This window comes from Branchiostoma lanceolatum, chromosome 18 (assembly GCF_035083965.1).
Source record: "Branchiostoma lanceolatum isolate klBraLanc5 chromosome 18, klBraLanc5.hap2, whole genome shotgun sequence".
Taxonomy (NCBI): domain Eukaryota; kingdom Metazoa; phylum Chordata; class Leptocardii; order Amphioxiformes; family Branchiostomatidae; genus Branchiostoma; species Branchiostoma lanceolatum.
Genome location: NC_089739.1, coordinates 1,732,467 through 1,748,815, shown reverse-complemented (window position 1 = coordinate 1,748,815; position 16,349 = coordinate 1,732,467). Strand labels below are relative to the sequence as shown.

The following is a 16,349-nucleotide window of genomic DNA, read 5'->3' as shown; positions in this document are numbered from 1 at the left end:
AGATGTTGGATGGAAGATTCAAACGTCTTCAGACTTTTGGGGTTTCTAACAGCCAAATACCAAGTGAGTAAATTCTGAGAGCCCACCAGTTAGAAATCATTACGAATTGTCACCCGCATATACAATTAACAAAAAAATCTTACTGTTACAAAAATGTCACAATATTGTAAGGAAACCCCTTAAACGGAGGTATTAACAGAGAAACTGTGCAGATTTTTCTATTACCTTAACTTTATCTGCAATTAGTTTCACCCCAAGAAGTCATAAATGTCACGTAGTGTTCTTTAATAATTGATCTATTTACGGGTGAGAATCGTCCTATAAACCACAACACGATTGTGGACTTAAATATTTATTTACAACCAACAGAAATCCCACATTTACAGGTAAAACCGTATCGAAGCTACCGGGTTAAAACTTGGTCATTTTCAGGCAACCTACTCACGTGATAATCATGATATTTAATATAATGCAATACAAAACGTATATAATGCAATACAAAACGTATTTAATTAATGAAGTTGCAGTTTAAATGAACGTTGCATGAATTTTACATGTGAGCCTTAAAACAATAATTCTAAACGGATATCAAAACCAATGCATATCATGTTACAAAACACACCCACATGTTGCTTCGTAAATGTCCATGCATTATAATGTAGGACAGCTTATTAGAAAGTGCCTGGATATTTGTAAGACACCGAATTCTATACAAGGATATAGTTTCAATCTGTAATTCACAGAATATTGTTTAAGATGTCTGTCATATATTGCATAACATACAATTAATTATCAATAAAGTTACATCTATATAGTTGATACATATTTACAATTTCGCTATCATTTAACAGACCTTCTGACGAACTGTAGGTGAGTATACATAAGTCTTGTAGCTTAACCCATTATTCTATTTCTGTGCAGCAGAATTGTCACATCAGTCATATCCATACGGTTTTTCACCCGTATGTTTTGTAATGTGTAGGTGTAGGTCAAGTGGTCAACCGTATACACACTCCCCACACATGTAGGGTTTTTAACACTGTAAATGCTTTTAAGTTTGCGTAATTTTTGTTTCGCGCTCCGGCAAAAATGGAGTGTTTGTGGTGGTTTTAAGTTTGCGGCAGCGCTATAGTCACATACCGCTACAGTATTTGGACAAAAGTGTTCTGCATCTACAGTTTTTGTTTTTTAAATTACTTGGTTTAAATCATGTTATCGCGTTGCGGGATAGTCAAAATACCCCCCCCCCCCTTGTTGTTCATCCCCATCTGTCCTGTACGGACCTGTACAGGTAGACGTGACAAGACTCCTTATTCAGGCTGGGTACAGTTTACTTCGCACGTTGTGTCTGTCGTCTGCTCCCAACAGCTATTAAACTAGCTTCCTTATGCTTGGGTCACATTTTCAATCCGGGGCCCAGCCGGGCAGTGTTTGGGAACAAAATATTTGATATAAAAGACAACAAAAAACACAAAACGTACCAAAAATTATTCAAGAGCGTAGTTTGTGCATATTTATTGATATACATTTAAATTTTTCGTTTCCGCAAACAGCCCGGCCGGATCCCGGCTGGGAAATATGACCCAAGCATTAATAACGCATGGTGTTTCCTATTAGGAGTTTCCTGGAATATCTCGTTCTCTTACTCTTCATGCTGCCGTCCCGTGTCTCAAGTCTCCTTCTCTTTGAAATGCGTCTCGTTTGGGATCTGTTCCGTAGGAGAGTCTTGAACGGGAGGCCCGCGTGTTGAATCGGCCGTCTCTACAACAGAGGCAAGAAAATATTGGGAATAGATCAATTATGAGGTACAGATGATAATATGCCCTTTTTTAAATAGCAAAAAAGGCGCGGATGTTACAGAAGGGATTAAATCTCAAAATTCTCAAAAGTAGTGGACCCGTTTTAAGAAATCATATTTTTTCCAGTAACAACAACAGATCTAAATTTTCATATAGCTTCTTGAGTTTTGCGAGAACACTTGCACCGACACACCAAACCATTGACCCCAAACATGACCTTGAATTCTAGGAGCTTGTCAGAGTAAACTTCCATATGTGCATATGACACAAAAATGAAATTCCTGGTTAGATTCCGCCATACCAATTTTACTCATAAAAAAAGACGTTACCACAAAATAAACACCTTTCTGGTGTTGTGGAACATCCAGTGTTAGCCTTTGGTAAACCTTTCAAGTCATTACTATGCAGCAGAATAGAGAAATTATTTCACCTGTATGTGTTCTCATATGTCGAGACAGGTTAGACCTGTCAGCCATCCTAACTCCGCACTCCTTACATGTGTAAGGTTTCTCACCCGTGTGTTTAGACATATGTTGCTTTAAGTGATCTTTTCGAAGAGCGGAATAGTCACATTGGTCACATTTATAGGGTTTTTCACCGGTGTGCGTTCTCCTATGTTGGGACAGGTTCCAAATATTAGCAGTCCTGTATCCGCAGTCCTCACACATGTAGGGTTTCTCCCTGTTGTGTTTCACCATGACGTGTTCGTCTAAATGGCCTTTCTGTGCAGCAGAATAGTCACATTGGTCACATTTGTAAGGTTTTTCATCGGTGTGTATTCTCTTATGTTGGGATAGGTGATATTTTGTAGCAGTCCTAAACCCACAGTCCTCGCACGCGTAAGGTTTCTCACCGGTGTGTTTTGTAACGACATGTTCGTCTAAACGGCCTTTCTGTGCTGCGGAATAGTCACACTGGTCACATTTGTAGGGTTTTTCACCTGTATGTGTTTTTATGTGTCGGGATAGGTGAGACTTAATAGCCGTTTTATATCCGCACTCCTTACACACGTAAGGTTTCTTGTCGGTGTGTTTTATCATCACATGTTGTTGTAGGTTGCCTTTCTGTGCAGCAGAATAGTCGCACTGGTCACATCTGTATGGCCTTTCCCCCGTGTGTGTTCTTATATGTTGTGAAAGGTTCCAATAATTCTCAGTCCTGAATTCACAGTCCTCACACGCGTAACGTTTCTCTTCGTTGTGGCTTGACATGACATGCTCGTCCAAACGGCATTTCTGTGCAGCAGAATATTCGCACTGGTCACATTTGTAAGGTTTCGCATTGGCATGTTCTCTCATATGTTGATACATGAGATCCCTTTCTGGTGCCCGGTAACCGCACTTCCAGCATATGAATGTATGCTGTGCAACATGGCTGCCATCCTGCATTGTATGGTTTTGTAAAGCTGCCTGTGGCAAGACTTCTTCGCCAGACCCGGTAAAATTCATGACAAATGTTTCCTTGCTTACAACGTCCTGCTGATGTACTGTACATGGTGTCTGCTCCCCACTGTTGTTAGCGTCGTTCGTAAAAGAACCGGTTGGTAGGTTCACGCCGTACGTGTTCTGGTCCTCATTGTAGGTTTCCTGGAATAGCCTTCCCGTGTCCCCTGTTTCCTCCTCTTTAATGTGCAAGGCGTTCGCAGTATAACTAGGCGGCAGTGTTGTGTCGTTCATCATCTTGTCCTCACTGTGCGTTTCACGTAATAGCTCGTCATCTTTATCACTCGGCTGCCATTCCGTGTTTTCTGTTTCCTCTTCTTTGATGTTTGCTTCGCTCACATGATAACCGACTGGTAGGGTTGCGCCGTCCGTTTTCTGTTCTTCATTGTGCGTTTCCTGAACTAGCTCGACCTCTCGCCCATCATGTTGCAATCCTGTATCTCCTCTCTCCATTTTGATGTGTGCCTCGTTAACAGGATAAGAAGTTGAAAGGGGTGAGCCGTACGTTGCCTGATCCTCACTGTTCTTTTCCTGGAATACCTCGCCTTCTTGTTCGTCACGCTGGCACCCAGGGTTTCCTGTCTCCTTCTCGTTGATGCTCCAATCGTCCGTCTCTAATATAGAAGTGATAAATCAAAAGATGTTAAAAACGCATCACTTATATTACAAGATGTGGAGTCTGATTTATTTTTTTCAAGATAATGGCGCGGGTTTAACGGAATTCACCTGTGTGTTTTTTTCCAGTTAGAAAAATGTGCATATCATACCATTCAATGAAATTTCCCAATAGCTTCTTGATACAGTCGCTGATCAAAGTAAGCAATCACTCACAAGGACACTGTCATGCAGATTGGTGAAATCGGCCACATTTATAAAGTTTCTCACCTGTATGTTTCTTCATATGTCTGGATAGGTTACACCTATTGGCCGTCCTGTAATCGCACTTCTCACACTTGTAGGGCTTCTCACCGGTGTGTTTAGCCATATGTTGCTTTATGTGATGCTTTCGCAATGCAGAATAGTCACACTGGTCACATTTGTAGGGTTTATCACCAGTGTGTTTTTTCCTATGTTGGGATAGGTTCCAAATATTAGCAGTCCTGTATCCACAGTCCTCACACATGTAGGGTTTCTCACCGTTGTGTTTCACCATGATGTGTTCGTCTAAATGGCCTTTCTGTGCAGCAGAATAGTCACATTTGTCACATTTGAAAGGTTTCTCACCGGTATGTTTTCTTTTATGTTGAGATAGGTGGTGCCTATAAGCCGTCCGGTATCCACACTCCTCACACATGTAAGGTTTCTCACCGGCGTGTTTTGTGATGACGTGTTCGTCTAAATGGCCTTTCTGTGCAGCAGAATAGTCACACTGGTCACATTTGTAAGGTTTCTCACCAGTATGTGTTCTTCTATGTTGGGATAGGCGGTACTTTGTAACAGTCCTGTATTCGCAGTCCTCACAGGTATAGGGCTTCTCTTCGGTGTGTTTGATTATGACGTGTTCGTCTAAATGAACTTTCTGTGTAGCAGAATAGTCGCACTGGTCACACTTGAAAGGTTTCTCTCCTGTGTGTACTCTTACATGTATTGCTAATTTGGCTTGACACGGTGCCCTGTATCCGCAGTCTCCACATACGAGAGCTGTGGTAAAATTCGCCTCTTGTCTACTTCTGTGTTTTGCACTTTCTGGTGCTTGTGGATATGAAAAACCTCCTTCGCATGACTGGGCAAAGTCTTCGTTAAAGGTTTCCTCGCTTAGAACGTCTGTTATAACGTGTTCATCTAAGTGGTCTTTCTGTGCAACAGAATAGTCACACCGGTCAAATTTGTAGGATTCCTCATTTGTATCTGTGTTCATGTCTTGGGAAAGACGAGGTATAATAGCCATTCGATAATCGCACTTTTCACGCATGCAGGGTTTCTCAGAAATGTCGTGTCCAGACAAGACATGAACGTCCTTATCTTTGTCCTGCTGACATCTTGTATCTGTTATCTGCTCTCTAATGTTGTTCATTCCTATCTGTCCTGTATGTAGATGTGATGAGACTCCTTCCTCCCGCCTCCTTTCCTCACTTAGAACGCCCTGCTGTCGTCCCATGTCTGCTGTGTTCTGTGCACTGTTGGCAGTGTCGTTCCCAGGATAAAGGGTAGGTAGGATTAGGCTATACGTTTCTTGACACAGCTCGACCTCTCGTACGTCGTGCTGTCGTCTCGTGTCAAATTCCTCCTCCTCTTTGATGTAAGCTTCTTTCGCCGCTTGTTCCGTAAGAAGCTCTTGAGTAGGAGGCTCACTTGTTAATTCGTCCATCGCTGAAATAAAAGCAAGAAGACGTAACTTATATATTACCTGTTCTAGAAGGAAGAAATCTGTTTGGAATTCAGTTTTAAGAAAATTGTTGTGAAACATTAGACCCTTCTAAAAGTTCTAAGACTCGCTTCTTTTCCATGACAACATTTGGTCTGATAATTAGAATTTCTGTACAGTGTATCAATAGCTTCTTGAATTGCGCTTGCCAAAATACCAGTAGGGCCCCATACCTACACAAAACTTAATATGGACACTTACATTGACCCCACACATTACTTGAATCCAAGGAGCTTGTCTTCATTGCTTACCCTTTTTTTCTTTCTTTAGAGGCCTTTCAACGGATTGTTGGTGAGTGTTGCTGAACTCATCAATCTACTACTGTGAAGCAGAGTAGTTATATGTAACAAATTTATTTAGTCTCTCACCTTTCTTCTCACCTTTGTGTTTTTTCTTATGCCGGGAAAGGTTACCGCTATCCCCCGCCCTGTAGCCGCACTCCCCGCACATGTAACGCTTCTCACCGGTGTGTTTAGCCATATGGTCGTCCAAGTGATGTTTTCGCGCAGCGGAATAGTCACACCGATCACACTTGAAGGGTTTCTCGCCGGTATGTTTTCTTCTATGATGGGTAAGGTTCCCAATTTTAGCAGTCCTGTATCCGCAGTCCTCACACGCGAAGGGTTTCTCACCTTTGTGCTTTACCATGACGTGTTCGTGTACTTGAGATTTCTGTTTAGCAGAATAGTCGCACTGGTCACATTTGTAGGGTTTCTCGCCAGTATGTTTTCTCTTATGTATGGTTAGATTCCAACTAGTAGCAGTTCTGAATCCACATTCCTCGCACACAAAGGGTTTCTCGCCAGTGTGTCTTCTCTTGTGGTGAGATAAGGCAGAACTAGAAGCCGTCGTGTAGTCGCATTCCCCACACTTGTAGGGTTTTATTGAGGTGTCATTGGCCATGAGGTGTTTGTCTAGGCCGGCGTTCTGTACAGCAGCGTGTTTGGTCCTTACGTGCTCTTTTAAATGGCTGTTCTGTATAGCAGAAAAGTCACACTGGTCACATTTGTAGGGTTTTTCACCTGTATGTGTTTTCATGTGTCGGGATAGTGAAGACCTAACGGCAGTTCTATATCCACACTCCCCACACATGTACGGTTTTTCTCCAGTGTGGTCTATCATCTCATGTCGGTCTCGATTATGTCTACCCGAAGTAGTGTAGTCACAGTAACTACATTTAAAAGGCCCGCGCTCCCCTTCGCAAGTCTTCATATGTTGAGATAAGTGTTGTCTCCCGGCCGCCCTGTAACCGCAGGATTCACACATGTATGGTTCCTCGTCGGTGTGTTTAGTCATGACGTGTTGGTCTACATTACATTTCCAAACAGAAGAATAGTCGCACCGGTCACAACTGTAGAGTTTCTCACCGGTATGTTTCCTCATATGTTTGGAAAGATTTCCCCTATCAGCTGTTCTGTATCCGCACTCCTCACAGATATGGGGCTTCTCGCCGGTGTGTGTCCTTTTATGTCGGGATAATGCACCAACATAGGCCGTTCTAAATCCGCACTCTCCGCACACGAAAGGTTTTTCACCGGTGTGCTTTGACATGTGTTGGCTTAATTGCTGTTTTTGTTCTGCGGAATAGTCGCACTGGTCACATTTGTAAGGTTTCTCACCGGTGTGTTCTATCATATGTTTCAACATGAGATCTCTTTCTTGTGCTCGAAAACCGCACTTCCAGCAAATGAATGTATGCTGCAACACATGGCTGCCATCCTGTACTGTTTCGCTCTGTACATCTGGCTGTGGCAAGACCTGTTTGTCAGCCCCAGATTTGTTAACACCAAACGTTTCTTCTCTTATATCTTCCTGTTGCCATCCTGTGCCTGATGTCTGCTCCCAAATGTTGGGCGTCTTGTTTGCATGATAGTCAGTTGGTAGGTTTACGTCGTACATTTCCTGGTCATCGCCGTGCGTTTCCTGGAATAGCTCGTTCGTTTGCTCATCCTGTTGCCATCCTGTGTCTTCCTCTTTGATGTTTGTCACGTTAATAGGATAACTAGCAGGTAGGTTTGTGTCGTACGTTTCCTGGAATACCTCGTCCTTTTGACCCTCCTGCTGCCTCCCCGTATCTTCTGCCTGCTCTTCTTTTATGTGCGCGTCGTTCGCAGTTTGAAGCTGTGGAACGGGAGGCCAACAGGCTAACCCGTCCATAGGTCTGTGTATTTCCTGGAATAGCTCGTCCTCTTGTCCGTCCTGCTGCCATCCCGTGTCTCCTGTCTCCATCTCTTTGATGTTCGACTCGTTCGCAGTTTTTTCCGCATGAAGAAGCCCCCGTGCTAACTCGTCCATTCCTTAAATAAAGGTTAAGAACTATTGAAAATTAAGAGGTGGCAATGACATCACGTTGTTGAATTATCTTCTAGTAAATATTGTGGATACGAGTACATTTGTGACCAGCCCTGACTCTATAATCTAACCTTGACCAAAACATATGACCACAGAGTTGAAGATCAATCGCCGGATCTGCGATCTTTGACCCCGTTTCCTGTCAGTTCTCCGTGAGACGTGTTTAGAATGTCGACGGTTTCTTTATCCTCATTTTTTTTTAAAGGTCACCCAAGGCCTGCTTAAACCTGGGGCTTTCTGAGCTTTATTTGATATACTATTAAATGAACATTCAAAGGTTATACGAATTTCCATTTGGCCCAGCTACCCCTGTCGACCCCCCCCACACACACACACTATGTATGGTACAGTTCCCAACATAAATACTGCGATCACTAGAGTCCATTCCGAGTCACCGCGAGGGTTTTATGATAATATTTGTAATCATTTTGAAAAATTTCTAATAAAAGAATATCTGACCGACAATAGTTCTAAATTTTTCTAAAAGATCAAATACAAAAATATGAATTTATTTGAATTTAATTAGATAATTTAGAAATATTTTGAAAGTAACTGCACAAAAACCTCTTTATTTGTAATAATTTCTAAACATCTATGTGATTATTTAACTTTTAGAAATATTAACAGAAAATGGTAGAAAATGGTTAACAATGGTAGAATGGTGATTGCCCCCATAAATGTAGGTGCTAATCTGGCCCTTCTGTCTGCCTTTGTACATCTTTAGATTTCACTGCAGGACACCGCTCGGTCCTTTGTGGAGAGCATTCTTCCCTAAACTTCGTAAGGATGTGTGAATTACTTTCTTCCCAGCCCTCTGACCTATTTATAGAGATGTTACAAATAATGGTAGAAAATGGTAAGAAATTGAAAATAATTGTAAATAAAGGTAGAATGCTGTTACCATTATTTAGAAACCATTGTAAATATCATATTCTACATCATGAATATTTCTTAAGTTGTAGAAAACTTAAGAAATATTTATAAAGTTGAAATCACATTCAAAACATTTCAAAAGTATCAAATCTCTTACACAAATAATAACAATAACTTGAAAATAGTTCTAAATTATGACAATAACAACCCTCGCGGTGACTTGGAATGGACTCTAGTTATAGACAATTACATTTGTATAATTTAGATAAGCAGCTTTTATACCTATTTTGTACACTGTTCTTTTATGTATGTTATTTGCATTTAGCCTTTGGGCATGAATTTGCAATAAACTTATTATTATTGACCCCACATCCTGCCACTTCAACGGTACGACAATAGAGTATGGATGATCCCTTTCTATTTTTTTTTTTTGTCCACATAAAACCAACACATACACACCAGTTAAAGCGAAAAATGAGAGGAAACAAACAAAACTACACTCTTCTTTCGGAGGCCGTTTTTTTTACACATTTGAATAAATGTTTGAATCAAAGTTTATTGCGCAACAAATGTAACGGGTACAATGTATGGCAAAAGAGATCATAATTTCCCCCCCCCCCCTCACATTTTTTTCAATTGCCTAAAAAAGCAAAGAATTCTCCCTTGGCTCTCCTACCTCTGACGACCCCGCCCCTCGCTATCTATCGAACAGTCCCCAATATACACAACAAAGTCTGCGACCTTTGGTCACACTTCCTGCCAGCTTCACCATGTGACGAGGACCAAAATGAATCACCTATTTCGCGATCTTTGACCCCACTTCCTGCCAGTTTCTCAGTGCGACGTGACTAGACTGTAGACGACTTCTATCTTGTTCATTTCTTCATTAACAAGCATACGAATTTGTTCAAAACAAAATTGGTTTCCTGAAACCTTCTCCTAGAGATGGCTGCATCATTTCTGCCTTTATGTAAAGTAAAAATCAACAATTGTCAGCTGCTACGTTCCACGAATGATTTAGCTACACAGCCCCCCTCCCCATAAAAGACCGATCGCGATACGTACTTCAACCTTTAATTTCCTTTCAAGAGGCACCAACGAGGAAGCATTAACGATATTCTGGTCTTACCTGCGTGTATATGGTGGTTAGCGATCTCCAAGACTTCTGGAATTCCGTACAAAACGTCAGTTTGGAGGATAATATATTGGATACGTAAACCGGAATGGCGACAGGCTGACACACAATAAGGTCAAAGGTTACAGGTCACGAACCTGATACAGCAGTATGGCTCTTACCACGGATCGCCACACGTCTGCACACAACGCTAAAACACTGTCGGTGGTTCTGTGCTTAGGGTTACTTCTTCTTGATAGATAATTATATATATTATTTTTGTTTCTCGTCTTCGTAAATCACCATGGCTATAGATTTACACCCATCGTTGGTACCAGGTCCCTATAGTGGCTGAATCTACCTGGGTCCTGAATATTCTTCCCAGCATCTCTACTACTAGGCTCCGTGGATCGAAATTGGCCAAATAAAGTGACTACTAACTAAAGGTAGTCGGCTACGGAGAGAGGGACAAGGACGATTTTTCACCATTTTGTTTACAATCGTTCGAGAACAATGAGGACGTTTTTTACGGTTTGGTTCATATCTGGCAGTACACAAAAGGTACATTTTTGCTCGAAGACGCTTATCATAGACACACGCTGGGTGTGTGCAGAATATTGGTTCTCAAAACTCACCTTTTGACTTTTTTTTCATTCATATAAATGTTTTGATATTGCAGACTGTACGTCATTCAACAATGAGAGAATTATCTTTTTTTTAATTATCTACAATATAAGTTACTTAATTTTAGATATCAAGATGAAAACAGGAAACGTCACATCCCTTATGGAATTTCATTTACTAGCAAAATGAGGTAAAATGCTAGTATACATCAGTCATTCTAGATGTATTGTTAGACACCTGTTCACGTTGATCTGATTTCGCGGTAGGGAGAAAATGAAGTGTTCGCGGTGGTTTTAATTTCGCGATTAAAACAAAAGTAGCGCCACAGATACAACTTCACAGTAAAAAATTGGGGACACCGGCCACTTTACTTTATTTCCTGCAGTACTGTCTGATGTCGAAAGGCGGCGTCACAGGTTCATATAGTTTCTGCCTGAAGCAGAGATACATCTCGTAATGTAATTTTCTGTGACTGACGCTTAGTGACAAAGGACACAAAGGTACATTATTTTAAAAATATATATATATTAAGGGTTGCTTCAGAGGGATTGTGAGGAAAAGGCCGAAAAGGAAAGATGCGAAGGACAGGGGTGATTCCTTACCCATTTAAAGTTCAGCAGTGACGACCGATCTTATTGTTAATTAAAAACAAACCCATGAGGCAGAGCTAGATTCAGAACTATCATAGTTAAAAAATTGATTATTCATTCCATTTACCTCCTACAGACAACACATCACAAAGACACATTGGGAAAACCTCCTGTTCAAATTCTACAAACTAGCGCTGGCTAAAACTCCTTGACTAAGGTAATTATGCATTTCTATATCATGTACAACGCAGGACGCCCTTGAAGGGTCTTTATTTCAAGTCCAGCACACCACGTTAAATTCGATCCGTTATGTCTGAGAGAGACGGTCGCTATGATTTGGACTATTTCAAAACATGATTATGTCATCCTCTAACCAATCACAAACAGCACACCACAAACGTTGAGGTAATCAATTTTTGTTTAAAGAATTCCACGAACTAACGCTGGCAATAATCATAAATGAAGGTAATAATAAACCACTTGTAGAACAAGACGCCCTTGAAAGGGCTTTATTCCAAGTCCACAGCACACCAAGAGATGAAGCCATAGGAGATCAATGACGAGTTCCCATGTTAACTTCGATCCGTTCTGACGGAGAGAAACGCCGGCCATGATTTAATCCATCTCCTCTCTGACAAGCCGATTCCGCACTTCAGTCGCGTCTGATGGATTACTTCACGGGCATCAGCCGATGTCTTTGGGCAAGGGCAAAACTTCCGGTCAGTCAGGTCGAAATGGATTAACCACATGGATGAGACGAGTCAATTTGAACGTGGAATTAAATCTGAGATTCGTAATTTTTCATCAAATGCCGGCCTTGTACGGATATATGTCGATCAAGATTATTTGCTAAATGTAAAATCACATTCGTTTTCTATAATTCGGTCAAAATTTATTACCGTATAAGGGTATTTTTTGAACTCCCGGTCAATCAGGTCAAAAGGGATCAACCACATGTGGAAGACGAGTTGATAAGAATGTATAATGAAATCATAGATTTGCTAAATTCAATCAGCTACAGTCCCTTGTGTTTATTAACTTGTTGCAAAACATCCGGTCAATCAGATCGCAAGGGATTAACTACATGTAAAACGAGTCAATTTAAATTTTGAATGCAATCATAGACTTGCTCAATGTAATCAGCTACAGGCCCCTGCACTTGTGTGAACTTGTTGCGGAATAGACGTAGATTCCATGTATTTTCTTGCTGTCAATCAGATCGACAGGGATTAACAACATAAGACGTGCTAATATAAACGTGAAATCCCTCATCCGGGATTAGGAAAATCTAATCAACGACCGGCCTTGTAGGTGTAGATCAACTTGTAGTTGAGGGTAAAATCTCATTTAAGGTTAGATAATAGCATGCTCCCAGTTCTCTTACTTTTCACTTCATATATTGTGATACGCGCCTTCTTTTCAAGTTCCTAACATTCAAACTATTTGACTTAAATGACGATTATATATAGTCTTTAGATTCCTAATGACAAATCTTAAGTGGTCAAATTACATTTTTTATTTCATCTACTTGAATTTGATTGGGCTTTTTAATCGTAAACGTTTTAAAAGTTAGATGCAGTTTTAGGGGAGTACAAAGTAGAAATCTCTTATGACAATGAACGATGGCACCTTAACTTAAAATTAAGGTTTGGTGTTCTGTCAAATTACAGTAGAATTTAAAAAATATATACATTTAGATTCATTGGTTGTCGTAGCTTATCTTCGTTCAGTAGGCTGGCATCTTAGACTCGGCAATTTCCTCATTCAAGCACTAATCAAGGTGCAGTTCAAGAAGACAAAAGAGCTCTTAAATAAATAAATAAGCGATGGCAATTCTCACCGATGTGTTTTTAACAATACGATAAAAGATTTGCATTACAAGCGTGATTTTCTAGTATGTCTCAGCTTCCTTAAGTCCGTTGACATCTTAGAATCGGAAGCCCTGACAGAATTAGAAGGCACGGCGATGTCCGTCTACAAAGGAAGCCCTGCTAAGTATTTATTAAGGTGCAGTTCAAGAATACTTCAAACAATGGGGCTCTTGAATAAATAAGCGATGACAATTTTCACCGATGTGTTTTTAACAATACGATAAAAGATTTGCATTACAAGCATGATTTTCTAGTATGTCTTAACTTCCTTATTAAGTCGGTTGACATCTAAGACACGGATGCCCTGACAGATTTAGAAGCCACGGCAATTTCCTTCTACAAGGTCGAAGCTCTGCTAAGAATTACTTAAGGTGCAGTTCAATAATACTTCCAACAAAGGAGGTCTTGAATAAATAAGTGATGGCAATTTTTACCGATGTGTTTTTAATACAATAGGATACAAAATGTGTATGTCCTGCATGTTCCCTCGTATGTCTTAGCTTCCTTTAGTAATTTGACATCTTACACACGGAGGCCAGGACAGAATTAGAAGCCAAGGTAATTTCCGTCTACAAGGTCGAAGCCCCGCTATGTATTACTTAAAGTCAAAAGACCCCGAACAAAGGAGCTTTTGAATAAATTGCGATGGTAATTTGCACATTTTTTTTTAATCTTTAATGCAAAATGATGAACAAATTTGCATGATTTCCTAGTATGTCTCAGTTTCCTTATGTCAGTTGACGTCTCAGACACTTTTCAGGACTAATGCTAACAAAGAGCCCCTGACAGAAGCCAAGGCAATTTCCGTCTACAAGGTCGAAGCCCTGCTAAGTATTAATTAAGGTCACATTAATATTCCCAGGAGACGCCCTGTCTGTCTTACCAGCTTTCACTTTCGCTTTCTGTGCTGGCCTATCTCTTCGTCACACCGCTGCACACCTGAACCCTCAGGTCGGCACATTAATCAGTCAGGTGGCCTCGTAGGTGACCCTGTCGGCATTCTTATTCATTAAATCCCATCTGCTTAAAGACTGTCACATCAAGTCGCAAGACGGCAAATTGGGGATGTTCTTGAAATATTCGTAAATATGCTGAAGTCTTGAAACAGACTTAAATCAAGGACCATATATTAAAGCAAAACTGTCATTTTTCAACCGTGTCAGCATATCTATTAATTGAACTCATCTGCTTAAAGCTTGTCACATAGGCCATGGGACTACTCGCAAGACGGCAGATTGATGGTATTGTTTAAACAGAAGTAACTATGCAGATGTCTTGAGACAGATTGCCTTAAATCAAGGACCATACATTAATCAACTAAGGCTTCATTTAACGCGACCCTGTCGGCATTCTTATTCATTAAATATCATCTGCTTAAAGTTTGTCACATACGCAATGGGACTAGTCGCAAGAAGACAATTTGAAATTGAAACGAAATGCATCTGTTTTGTGACATGATGTGTCAAATTATGTGACCCTGGCTGTATATTTGTTCACTGAATCTCATTTTTCACATACGCCCTACGGTATACGACAAGTTCACGATTTCAAAAATTGAGTATATTCTTATAACAGTCATATTGTTGCTTCCAACTGTGCTAGATTAAGATGCCTTATGACGAGATGGACTTCCTGAAATCTTTTTCGGCGGTTGGTTCTACCATTCCATTACACACATGCACCGCGGGCTCTCTGCGTTAATCATGGAAGAGACCTCTGCATTGACCCAGGAGCCATTCTTATTCATCAGCTCGCCTCTACTTAACGGGAGGACTGATAACAATTGACTTCTGTATAGCTGCTATGTCAGGAAAGCTAATGAGATTTTAGAATTACTATACATACGCGCAACATTTTATATTCATTTTAACTTTTCAACAAGACTTCAATCGACGATATGAATGACAACAACTTCACATTGGTAAACGGTACACCAACATCAAAGAGCAGAACATTGTGTGTGTGTGTGTGTGTACATGTGTGTGTGTGTGTGTGTGTGTGTGTGTGTATGTGTATGTGTGTGTGTATGTGTGTGTGCATGTGTATGTGTATATGTGTATGTGTGTGTGTGTGTATGTGTGTGTGTGTTTGTGCGTGTGTGTGTTGCGTGTGTGTTTGTGCGTGTGTGTTTGCATGTATGTGTGTGTGTGTGTGTGTGTGTGTGTGTGTTTGTATGTATGTGTGTTTGTGTTTGTGTGTGTGTGTGCGCGCGCGTGTGTGTGTGTGTTTTACAATGGTAAGGATTCTACGCTTGGTGTTGTACTGGCAAGAACATCGTTACCGTCGCTAGGGGGCCACCCTTCTATATGGCCTGCCCAAAGCCTCTACCGCTGCAGCGATAACTTCCAGTCACAGTGTGAGGAGCTGATTTCAGTTAGGCGTCAGATGTTCATGTGTGGAAAAATGAGTTAGGCGCAGTGCCAATCACCAGTGAAGCACACAGTAGGGAAATAGTTGGCTCTACAGATCTAGTTTTTCTCTGGTGTCGCATTCATTAGCTCTGAGATTGCCGAAGAGGAGACTTGCTGGAATTTCTTTGCAGGGAAAAGGAAAGAAGACGTTCTTTAAGGTAAGTCTTAAGGAGTCTTAGGTGAGAGAATCCTGATATATTGTCTTCGAAATTAGTGGAAAAGTTAAACGGTTTCCATAATCTTAAGTTTAATCCTCACTTTCTTTTCCTACGGTACAAGTAAGATTCGTGCATAGTGAATGAATGGCGCTGCTCTATCGTGATTTAGATATATACTTCTTTGATGACTTACTGACACAGTCGAAGTCATGTTAACCAGGGTGGAACTTTCTGGTCAGTTGAGAGTGTTATTATACCCTGTACATTCGTGTTTGCAGGGGTCACTTTTTCGTCTTTGAAAAAATGCAAAGATATGGATCAGATAGAGCAGCTCAATTGCATTTCATTGCCTTCTAGACAAGTATAAGATGGCTGAGAATGTACCTTACATCTGATATACCATCCTACATCTTTTCAACAGGTATTGAAAACTCTGTCTTACAGTTATGATTTAGCAAGAGTATCTATTATCATGGAAGCTCATGTGTGTTGGTAACATTGTTTTAAGATTGCACATTGTTTTGTTTCTTTTGTTGCACATTGTTTCTGTCTTAAATCCATAAAACAACCTGCCTTTGAATTAAGTTAGAAGAAAAGAACGACAAACGTGACACGAATGATACCTCCGTGGCTCTATGAAGTGAAAACTTTCTCATGATAGATACATAATTCACGGTATGTCATTGATAAAGCTCGTGAGAATCGCGCTACAAGAAGCAGATAATGATCAGAAAGGCTCAGACTTAAGAT

The 16,349-nt window shown here is 40.7% G+C and overlaps 1 protein-coding gene across 1 annotated transcript; it reads right to left on the bottom strand.

Annotated features, from left to right (window-relative positions):
• Positions 1-264: 264 nt before the first annotated feature.
• Positions 265-10,062, bottom strand: LOC136424568 (zinc finger protein 91-like). Its single transcript, XM_066413182.1, has 5 exons — positions 9,961-10,062; positions 5,975-7,903; positions 4,127-5,551; positions 2,230-3,855; positions 265-1,761 (listed from the first exon to the last, which is right to left on the bottom strand). The coding sequence occupies exons 2-5, from the start codon at positions 7,899-7,901 to the stop codon at positions 1,670-1,672; spliced, it is 5,070 nt and encodes a 1,689-aa protein (XP_066269279.1). The 5' UTR covers positions 7,902-7,903; positions 9,961-10,062; the 3' UTR covers positions 265-1,669.
• Positions 10,063-16,349: the final 6,287 nt, after the last annotated feature.